At 42.6% G+C, this 11018-nt stretch overlaps 1 protein-coding gene across 5 annotated transcripts in view; it reads left to right on the top strand.

Annotated features, from left to right (window-relative positions):
- Positions 1-691: 691 nt before the first annotated feature.
- GOLGB1 (golgin B1) overlaps positions 692-11018 on the top strand; it is an 89245-nt gene continuing 78918 nt past the window's right edge. For 2 of the 5 annotated variants that reach the window (XM_033959493.1, XM_033959491.1), the window contains exons 1-3: positions 696-880; positions 8835-8931; positions 10373-10528. In XM_033959493.1, coding sequence (XP_033815384.1) covers positions 8842-8931; positions 10373-10528 — 246 coding nt within the window. In that variant the 5' untranslated portion in view covers positions 696-880; positions 8835-8841. Of the gene's footprint in view, positions 881-8834; positions 8932-10372; positions 10529-11018 lie in introns of all 5 variants that reach the window. The other 3 variants (XM_033959495.1, XM_033959492.1, XM_033959494.1) reach the window with 3 other exon arrangements.

Here is an 11018-nt window from a genome sequence, read left to right as displayed (position 1 = left end):
AGCCCACCGAAAAACATAGTGGGAATGAGAATAGTGGAAACAACTGCTGGAGGAATGGAGGAGGAAAAGCAAGGAAAGTGGGGAAGAGAACAAGGTCAAATACTGGTGATATAGGATTGATAAAGCGCCTAGCAACAAAAATTCGTCACGTTTATCAAATCAAAGCGATCACCTTAAAACCGCGCTGAATGCCGCAAAAAGAAATGGGTGGCGACTCCATAATGAAGCTTAGAATACCCTGAGAGAAGCTATTGGAGCGTCAGAATGAGGCTTGAGATATTTTTGAAAGAAACTATTGGAGCGCCAGAATGAGGCTTGGCATCACAATGACAGCCGGAAGAAAAGACCTGGTCTAGATTGCAAACCAGCCACACCTCCGCCAACCAAGCAAAACAAAACTGAATTAACCCTTTCTTTCCTCCCCCTCGCTCCGAGGGCCGGGAAAGAAAGGCTAAAGAGCTGCGATCGCTTTAAATCATACTCAATGAAAACAAAAGGAAGTAAGGGGATACCTTTAATTAGACTAACCACTCATGGTTGCCTAGCTTTTGGAAGTCCAAGAAGCCTCCTTCCTCAGGGGGCGGGGGATGCCGTAACTATCCTATATTGATTGAATGAGGTCAAGCAAGGGAAGCGTCTTAAACTGCTTCATAATACATGCAAAGGTGGTTGGGGTGGGGGGCGGGATTTAGGGCAACCCGGAAGTGCGGTTCTGCTTCCCGGGTGCTGATGTGGCCGAGGGGCGGAGACGAAGTCCGGGATTTCGTGGCGGCGAGTCCGGGAGAAGCCGGACGAAGGGGAAAAAGAGCGGCGTGCGAATCCTCTGAGCGCAATATGTGGCTTTAAGAGAAAAGCGTTTGTGGTAAAACTACACTGAAGCGTAGGTTGACAGGCTTTTTAAACGGCTGCTTTACATAAGGAAGGGATAATACCGTGTTTCCTCCGAAAATAAGACAGTGTCTTATATTAATTTGGGGGTCCAAAAAACGCACTAGGGCTTATTTGGGGGGATGTCTTATTTTTCTTCATGTACAAGTCCCTCCTTGAGGGCCGCAATCCAGTCGGGTTTTCAGGATTTCCCCAATGAATATGCATGAGATCTATGTGCATGCACTGCTTTCAATGCATATTCATTGGGGAAATCCTGAAAACCCGACTGGATTGCGGCCCTCAAGGAGGGACTTTGAGATCCCTGATGTACAACAATCATCTATCTCTCCCTTCCTCTCCTTTACCCCAATTCTTCCTCTTTCTTTCCCTCCCCCTCCCATGTGCAGCATCATACCTCCCCTCTCACTCATCCCCCTTGTGCAGCAGAACCCCACCGACCCTCCCACCGTCAGACTGACATACCTCGCCAGAGGCCTGACTCCGGTTTTTTTGGGTGAATTGGGCAGCACTAGTGTCAGGGATGGAGTCGGGGAACATTCAGGAGGGGGGCTTTGGGGGTCGGGGTAGGGCTTATATTAAGAGCATCTTTAAAAATCATGCTAGGGCTTATTTTAGGAGAAACAGGGTATCTTAAGGGGGCTGGGCAGAGAAAGAGCAAAGAAATGTATCATAAATCATGGTCACTTGCTCCTATGTAAAAAATCTGCCTTCCATGTCCAGTTACGCTCTTTGGTTAAGCGTATAAATTCATTAAAATCACGTTGTACTGTATGACAGTTCTTGTATATGTTCTGTTCTATATTGATCTGGTAAGATGGGTTGCCTATAACTCTTAATGTGCCTGTATTTGTAAAATTGTCATACTGTTTCATCATAGATGAGTGCCCTTGTGGTTAGATCTGTGGCCTCAGCACCTTGAGATCGATCCCAGCGCTGCTCCCTATGACCCTGGGCAAGTCACTTAATCCTCCATTGCCCTAGATACAAAATAGGTACCTGTATATATGTAAATCACTTTGAATGTGTAACCTCAAAAAAAGGTGTATACAGGTCCCCATCCCCTTTCCCTTGTATAGCTTTGGAATTTAAGGTGATGCTAGTAAACCGTCATCCTTTTTATAACCATCGGGGTTTTTTTTTCCATGTTTCATTTTAAGTGTGTTTGTAATATACAGAGTGTGCAATAGAGTAGACACCCCTGATGGTGTGAATAACATGAGGAAGGACCTAGCAAAGCTTGAAGAATGTCTGACATTTGGCAGCTATGATTTAATGCTAAGTAATGCAAGGTCATGTATTTGGGCTGCAAGAAACTGAGGGAATGGTACAGTTTAGGGGTGAGGAACTTAATGTGCACGAAAGAGGAGTGGGACATTGGTGTGATTGTATGTGTTGATCTTAAGTTGGCCAAACAGATTGAAAAGGTGACGGTGAAAACTAGAAGGATGCTAGGGGTGCATAGTGAGAGGTATGGCCAGTAGGAAAAAGGTTTGATACCCCTGTATAAGACTCTGTTGAGACCTCATTTAGAATAATGTGTACAGTTCAGGAGACCACACCTTCAAAAAGAATAGAACCAGTCCAGAGGAAAGCTACTAAAATGTTCAGTGGTCTTCATCATAAGGTATGTGGGGGACAGACTTAAAGATCTCAATATGTAGACTTTGGAGGAAAGGCAGGAGAGGGAAGATATGATAGAAATTTTTAAGTACCTACATGGCATAAATACCCATGAGGTAAGTCTTTCATTTTAAAAGAAGCTCTCGGATAGGAGGGCATAGGATGAAGTTAAGAGGTGATAGGATCAGGAGTAATTTAAGAAAATACATTTTTATAGAAAGGGTGGTAGATGCATGGAATATTCTCCCAGTAGAGGTGGTGGAGTCTGGTGCAGACAGACTGCGTCGGAATTCAAGAAAGCGAGGGACAGGAATGTGGAATCTTTTAGGGAGAGGAAGAGATAGTGGATGGGCAGACTGGATGGGCCATTTGGCCTTTATCTGCCATCATGGTTCTATGTTTTTTGATGCAGGATACTTTGAGAACTTGTGGCATAACTTAAATTAAATTGAAGTCTGGTGTTTGGGTTGGCCAACGGAGTACAGAGATTTGGATTTCTTCACATCAACAGCTGCTTTTGCTTGATAGTATAGGTGGTGGTGTCCTGAAATATGTAGTTACCTGGAAAAAAGTTCCTTTGTTGATGGATTCATGCACTTCAGCAGTATACAGTATTAATATATTCTTTGGCATGTTCCATGCCATTGACGATTTGTAGATGACCCAGTACCACTTGTTCTTATGCAACCCGAAGACATGATTTTCAGTGGGTGTTTGACAAACACATGTTCAAACATCCTAGCTTGTAATTTTCACCTGAAAATCATCTTATGTATGTACAAGCCAGAAAGTGCTTTTGTGACTGGGAAGTACCTCTTCCACATCCCACAAGTCCATTTTGAATACCGTACTTCTTTGTTCGCTTGACTCTCTCTGTCAACAACGGCTTTTTCTTGCTTTACATTCCTCAGTCCACATTCCAAACATCTTCTGCTCACTGTAGATGAAGAACTGCCACCACGTAGTTGTCAAAGCACTGCCTGAGTAACTGAGGTGAGCTCTGCTCAGGATTTTGTAACTGGGATTGCCTGGCATTAAATCCACTTATGCTGCATGATCTGATTCTGTTTAACTTTACTATTTGCAAAGCAGTGGACAATATGAATACATATCCAACATAAAAAACGCAGTTGCGTTTGAAAGAGGAGCAATTGCTGAAATGCATGTTATGTGAAAAATTGCACAGTGAACCTTCAAGCAAAAAACAAAAGGAATTGACCCCAAAATCCAAAGAAGAAAATCCAGAGAAAACCAAAAAAACTCTGTGGAGTGACGATGTTCCTAAATGGACTTTATTTGAAAGTGTCAGAGTTCCAAAGGTACACTGAAATCATCCACATAAAATAATTTCATCCACATAAAAATAAATCATCCACATAAAAGCCTTAAAGGACCTAGTCCGCTAGGGATACAGGACCCAACACGGTCCGCGTTTCGAAAAAAAGTGTTCTTCAGTCTCACTTCCGGCTCACCACACAATTGTTTCCCACGTATTCACCTTTATAGGACCCCCAGGGACCCCTGAAGAAGACTTTTTGTCGAAACGCAGACCGTGTTGGGTCCTGTATCCCTAGCGGACTAGGTCCTTTAAGGCTTTTATGTGGATGATTTATTTTTATGTGGATGATTTCAGTGTACCTTTGGAAATTTGACACTTTCAAATAAAGTCCATTTAGGAACATCGTCACTCCAGAGTTTTTTTGATTTTTACAGTGAACCTTCAAAACAGAATTAAGAGCTGCCAGACTTTTGCACACTACTATAGATGTCTTTTTTATCTGACCTTTCCCCTTCCTCCAGGCTTCAGACAAAAAAAGACAGTACAGAACATGTTTCATTAGGATAAGCGAAGAGGATTTGATTTGGAATTGAAGAGAGAGAGAGAGAGCTTTAGCATGTCGCATCCCTCTTCCTCAATATTTTAAAAATGTTTTCTGAATAATACTGAATGCAAATAGGGTAGTAGCATGGTCATTTGGGGGAAATATTTTACTTATGAATTCTGCACTCGTGCAACCTGCTTTCCTATATCATATTATTTAAACCTGTAATTTTTATTGTTCTGCATGTATTGTTAAACATCAGAAGAAAAAGATAAGCCTAGTTGTTACAGCAGTAAACTGAGAGGTAGAATTCAGACCCCTCTCCACCATTATACCATATGTAAGCTCTTGAGGAAAGGAACTTAACAGTTTGTTTCTAAAGTTTAACAATACTGTAAGCTGCTTTGTGTATCAGTTGGAAAACATATTTTCTTCTTGGCATTGTATGGTCAGTGTCGAGGAGCAGGGATAATTTTCAATCCAGTTTCTTGCTCATAAAATCTAGGTACTGCTTCCTTTCAGTGTGATACATAAAGGAAGAATAAACTACCGTAATCTTCAAGAAGTACAGAAAACACCCCAACTCGCTGGATCTCCCTCTTTGCTCTTCTGGTTAGCTAAGCAGCAACCCGGTACCGCTCTCCCGGGTTGTCTGCAGGTGGAACTGTGAGCCAATACAAACTCCACTGCAGCCTCTTGCTTCTTTTCTCACGGGATGTCCATTTCAAAAGGAAACCAATTTGAGGAGAAACAGGTCTGTCTGCCTTGGAGACTGTAAGAGCATACCTGCCACAGCCCTTCACAGTTTGACTGAAATCAGTAGTCCAGTTGAGAGATTTAATTAAATGATCCAGAACTATGGTTTTCCTTTTCTGAGTTTGGTTGTCAAATTCTACTAGCCCAGGGATAAGCAACTCTGATCTTCAAAAGCCATTAGTGAGTTGTAGAGTGTTTGAATGCAAATGAACTAATATAACAATTTGGGAACCCAAACATGAAAAAAGCACCCCTTGCTACTAATAAAGTCCCGGCTTATAAAAATTTAATTTGTAATTTTCATATAATATATTCCATTAGTGTAATGAGTGTGCTCAGTACCCCCACATGCACCAGTCACTTGGAATAGAGACCAATGATACGGAGAACCATCATTGCTCCACTCCGTTCTCCTTGTAACCTCTCCAGATGTTAAACGCAACACTAGAAACAGAAACATAGAGTATGACGGCAGAAAAGGGCCGTCGGCCCAACACGTCTGCCCACTTAAAAGAACCCTCCCCTTAAAATAACTCTCCCCTAAGCAATTCCCCGAAGTGAACCCACATGTTTATCCCATCGTTTCTTGAAGTCGAGCACGTTGCTGGCCTCAACTACCTGACGTGGAAGGCCATCCCAACGATCAACCACCCTTTCGGTGAAGAAGTACTTCCTGATGTCACCATGAAATCTCCCACCCTTAAGTTTGAGCGGATGCCCTCTTGTTGCCATAGGACCTGTAGGAAAAGGGATATCTTCCTCCACCTCGGTACAGCCTGTAAGTTATTTGAACGTCTCTATCATGTCTCCCCTCTCTCGAGAGAATATAACTGTAGCCTGTTTAGATGTTCTTCATATGGGAGATCCTTGAGTCCTGAGACCATCTTAGTGGCCATTCGCTGAATCGATTCCATTCTCTTCACATCCTTTTGATAATGTGGCCTCCAAAACTGGACACAGTACTCCAGATGAGGTCTCACCATGGACCTGTACAACGGCATTATGACTTCAGGCTTTCGGCTGACAAAACTTCTTCGGATGCAACCCAGCATTTGTCTAGTCTTGGCCAAAGCTTTCTCCACTTGAGTGGCAGTCTTCATATCTTTGCTAATGATTACACCCAGGCCCCGTTCCTTGACAGTTCTTGTTAAGGTTTCACCATTCAGGATGTATGTTCTGCTGGGGTTACCACTACCAAGGTGCATAACCTTACACTTTTTGTCGTTAAACTCAGTTGCCAAGTATTTGACCATTTTTCGAGTAAAAGTAGGTCCTGCCTCATAGTGTCGGGCACGTGATCATTCCCTTCAATTATCCATATGTTTGTATCACAAACCAAACAAATCCAAAAGCAGTAGATAAATCCACTTTTCTGTTTGTTGCTTCAAGGTTTGATCCACTTTCACTCCTCTTCAAAGTTCTCTATCTCAAGTCCCACGGTGGTGTTATCCCAATCGCCCACGTGCAATGATAATTTCATACAAAAACCAAATCTAATTCATAGTTATTAGGATGTGAATGCAAATGAACCTCATATATATTCATTGTAGAGATCCAGAAAAATTTGACTGATTTATGGCACTCCAGAACCTGATTTGCTTACCCCTGAACTTATGTCAGTTGGAAACTACAGTATACCAAGTTTAATGATATTTAGTGGATAGTGGAGCAGGCTTCGTCCAAGTGGAGCAGGCTTCGTCCAAGGCAGTGGAGCAGGCTTCGTCCAAGGCAAGACAAATCATGGGCTGCATACGAAGGGGTTTCGTCAATCGTAAGGCGGAAGTCATTATGCCATTGTATAGATCCATGGTGAGGCCCCACCTGGAATACTGTGTGCAATTCTGGAGGCCGCATTATCGCAAGGATGTGCTGAGACTGGAGTCGGTGCAAAGAATGGCCACCCGGATGGTCTCGGGACTCAAGGATCTACCATACGAAAAACGGCTTGACAAATTACAGCTATACTCGCTCGAGGAGCGCAGAGAGAGGGGGGACATGATCGAGACGTTCAAGTATCTTACGGGCCGCATCGAGGCGGAGGAAGATATCTTCTTTTTCAAGGGTCCCACGACAACAAGAGGGCATCCGTTGAAAATCAGGGGCGGGAAACTACTAGGTGACACCAGGAAATTCTTTTTCACTGAAAGAGTGGTTGATCGCTGGAATAGTCTTCCACTACAGGTGATTGAGGCCAGCAGCGTGCCTGATTTTAAGGCCAAATGGGATCGGCACATGGGATCTATTCACAGGGCAAAGGTAGGGGAGGGACATTAAGGTGGGCAGACTAGATGGGCCGTGGGCCCTTATCTGCCGTCTATTTCTATGTTTCTATGTTTATGACAGATATCATTAACACACCAAGGGTCTGATTCTGTATAGGATGCTGGTCTCGGTGGCCGCCTAAGAAGCAGCTGAGAATCATGAGTCAATCATGCACTGGCATCCCAAACAGAATCACGTCTACCTTAAAGCACAGACGCCTTACTCTCTGATTCTCTAACTGGCGCTGGCTAGAGAATCGCAGCTGCCAGATTGCAAATATAAAGCCGCCTATCTTTGCCAAGGGATCCCTTGCCATCAGCTGATCATGACATGGGAATCTCTGATCAGCTGAGCCGGCAGGACTCCCTGAAACTGCGGGGATTCCTGTGCTGCAACCAGCTCAGCCAGCTGCAGTTGTCTACTTTTACAATTGTGAAACGCAGGCCAGCATTTCAGGCATCTGCCACGGATCTATGGATGCTTAGGGATGCTTAAATATGCCCAAGGCCACTTCCGGGCAAAACCGCGCCCAGCTTTGAGCATGCTTAAGTGTCCATATGCATCTCTGTAGACCTGTGATAGACACCTACAATGTAGGTGTCCTTCCTTGCCTGAGTGTTTTTTTTTGTTTTTTTAGAAAACGTGTGTCCTCATTGGCTGCCAGACAAGGATATCTACCGCTGCCTAAAATCAGGTCCTTAGAATCAGGTCCTTATTACCCATAATTTATTTTTTGCAAAACGAAATACATTATCACCTTTATATTGATGGAATCTTAGAAGTTGGTCAGCTCTCATTCAGGAGTACTTCAGTGGATGTCCATAAACTAGGGAATAAGAATAACAAAAGAATAACAAAGAATAACAAAAGAATTTCACTGAAACTATATACGGTGTGCAAATGATATTCTGTGACTGGTTCTTTGAGGCTTGTAACGGTTTTGTTATCAGAAGCTTTGGAGTACAGGGTCTATAATTAGTAGACTCTTATTATCTTTGTTATAGAGCTTTGGTATGCAGGCCTCTGTCTTCTAGATATAGCTTGAGTGCTGTGGAATGCTATTGTGTGCATAAAAGCTTTGCAGTACCAATATTTAAGGGCAGAGTGCTGATATAATTTCTTGTACTCAGATAACGTGTGCAAGATATAGCTGCTGCTGCTAGCACAGACCTGCACATTCATGCAGTGTGCTCTCTCTCTCTCTGTTGCACATTTTTTTGCATTCAGTCTATTGGTTACTGCTTTGGGGAGCAAAATTTTTGCATTATGTTTGCACAAAAAGATTGGGAGTCCACCAGGGACAGAGAAAAGTACCTGCATGTAATAAATGTGAAGTGCTTTGGTTGTAACCCATATCAAATCCATGACCCTTTACCCCTTTTGCTGGGGTAGACTTCTTGTTTTGTTTCGGTCTATAGGCTAGTGTGGAATATTATTAACAAACAGTATCAATAATATCTGTGGTTTTGATTTTGCTTTCAGTTTAAAGATGTTGAGTCGTCTCTCAGGAATTGCAAACACGGTTCTGCATGAGCTATCAGGAGATGGGGATGCCGAGGAAACAGAATTCTCTAATACAGTGAGTGCTTCCTATTTTCTTACAAAATGATGTGCCTCTGATGACCAAAACCCTGTAATATTTTAAATTGTGTGCTTTCTTAATTACCGGATTGCAGTAAAGTACATGAAAGTGAAATTTTCCATAGAAAAAGAAATTCATTAGCAATAACCATGATCTGAAGTTACAGCAGAACAGTTCAGAAAAAATCACAAGAAAATGCATCTCTCTTGAGAGGGTGGCTAGTGGCTGATGCCTAGAACTGCCTACTAGCAAAGGGAGCAGTGTCAAAATCATGATGCAATTGGACCTTGCCTAGGACAGACAGTGTGTTTAGATTAAGCATGAAACTTGTCAGAACCAAAGAGGAAGATTCCAGGATCTGGGAAAGTCTACCACGATGCACTGGAAAGGGGACCTAAGACCCTGATTGGCCCAAGTCCCTAAGGCCCCTCCTATGGTTTTTTTTCGGGTCATTAGAAATAATCTCTATATTTTGTGCATCGCGAAGTGATATTAGGGCTGATTTTAATATTATTGACCTCGTTTTAATACTAATGAGATCAATTGCATAGTAGAGTCAGTGGCTGCAACGGACGCACAGAAAAGCGCATGGTGAGCCATTGTGTACGTCAGTCGGTTGAATTAGGTCAACACTAAACCGGTTCAACCAGTTTAGCAACGATTGTTAGACGCATGTTGACTTTAGTGCATCCGGGCCTGTGTTGGCTATTTTTTTCTTCCATTTATATCTTTGTTTTCCTGCCTACTCTTCCCGCTTATCTTAACTTTTCCAGATATTTTTGTCTGTCTTCATTTTTCTACTGTTTGTGTGACTTAAATTTCTGATGTTGTATTGTGATCCACTTAGGTTCCATATATTTATTTTAAACATTTATATATCCCACCACTCAAAACTGTTAGCTGCTTTAACCACATCATGTGGCAACAAACTCCCCAGCTTTTGTGTGGTGTGTTGAGTGAGAAGGTACCGTTCTTCAATTAGTCTAAAGTGCCACATATCAGCTTCTTATCATATCCCCTGATCTTAATACTACTTGAAAAGGTAAACCCCAGTTTCCTGTTTACCCGGTCATCCCCCTCATGAGCTGATAAACTGCCATTGAATCTTCTCTCGCCCATTTTTCTTCAAACTGAAGAGCCTTAGCCTCTAGCTTTTCCTCTGACCTAAGGAAATTGTTTTGTACACAATTTGCACTGTTCTTTCTATGAACATTTCTCCTTTCCTGAATTTGAGAATACTGACACTAAGGAGCAGATTAACTGTGAGATTTTTTTTCAACTCTTTATTTTAACTTTGTTAAAATATTAAAAAGCAACTATATAGTTGATAATCTACCGATTGTATTTCTCCCTCGCCTCAGATTAGGGAAATTTTACTGGCCTGGTGATTTGTATGTGGCTTTTTCCTCCATACTTTTAACATGCTGCTTCGTGTTAGCAGGAACCCGTGCCAGAGATTGATGTGGAGACCAGAAACATGGTGTCGGAAGATGTGTTGGCGCGTCTGGCACACACAGAGCAGTTAGTAGTCCAGATGAAAGAACTGATTCGGGATAAAGATGCCCAGTTACAGCAGAAAGAAGCAGCACTGAAGGTACTGAGCATGCTGGAGGCAAATTGTTGTACCCTGAGTTTGCAGAGTGGAGCACTGTGTGAGAGAAAGAGAGATACCAGAACAAAGACTGGGAATCGGCATCCTCAGTAATATGTCTTTGTCATATGTATAGCTATTTTTATACCTTCTAATCCTGAAGGCACATTATTCTTGAACACGTGGGTTGTGTATCTCTGCTCATGAGATCTGGTGTAGAGAGCCTCATTTATACTTTTCTGCTCCATCTCCCATCACTATGGGCTTTCCTCTTAATTCCTCAGTTTTATCTCTATGTATGAGGTTGTAGGAGCTTGTCTGTTCTTCTCGTGTTTATTTTTCTTTAATTTCAGATTTTTTGTTATTCAGTCATGAGGTTTTTTGGTGCTGCAGAGGATCCTAGTCTCGGGACATCTCTGGCTGCTAGAGAACACAGACTCTGAGGGCAGAAGTCGGTAGCCAATAAGCAAACTGCTTGGCCAGCCTGAGCTCA

Source organism: Geotrypetes seraphini, chromosome 9 (genome assembly GCF_902459505.1).
Source record: "Geotrypetes seraphini chromosome 9, aGeoSer1.1, whole genome shotgun sequence".
Classification (NCBI taxonomy): Eukaryota; Metazoa; Chordata; class Amphibia; order Gymnophiona; family Dermophiidae; genus Geotrypetes; species Geotrypetes seraphini.
The sequence above is the reverse complement of the archived record's forward strand: the minus strand, read 5'-3'. Positions and strand labels throughout refer to the sequence as shown.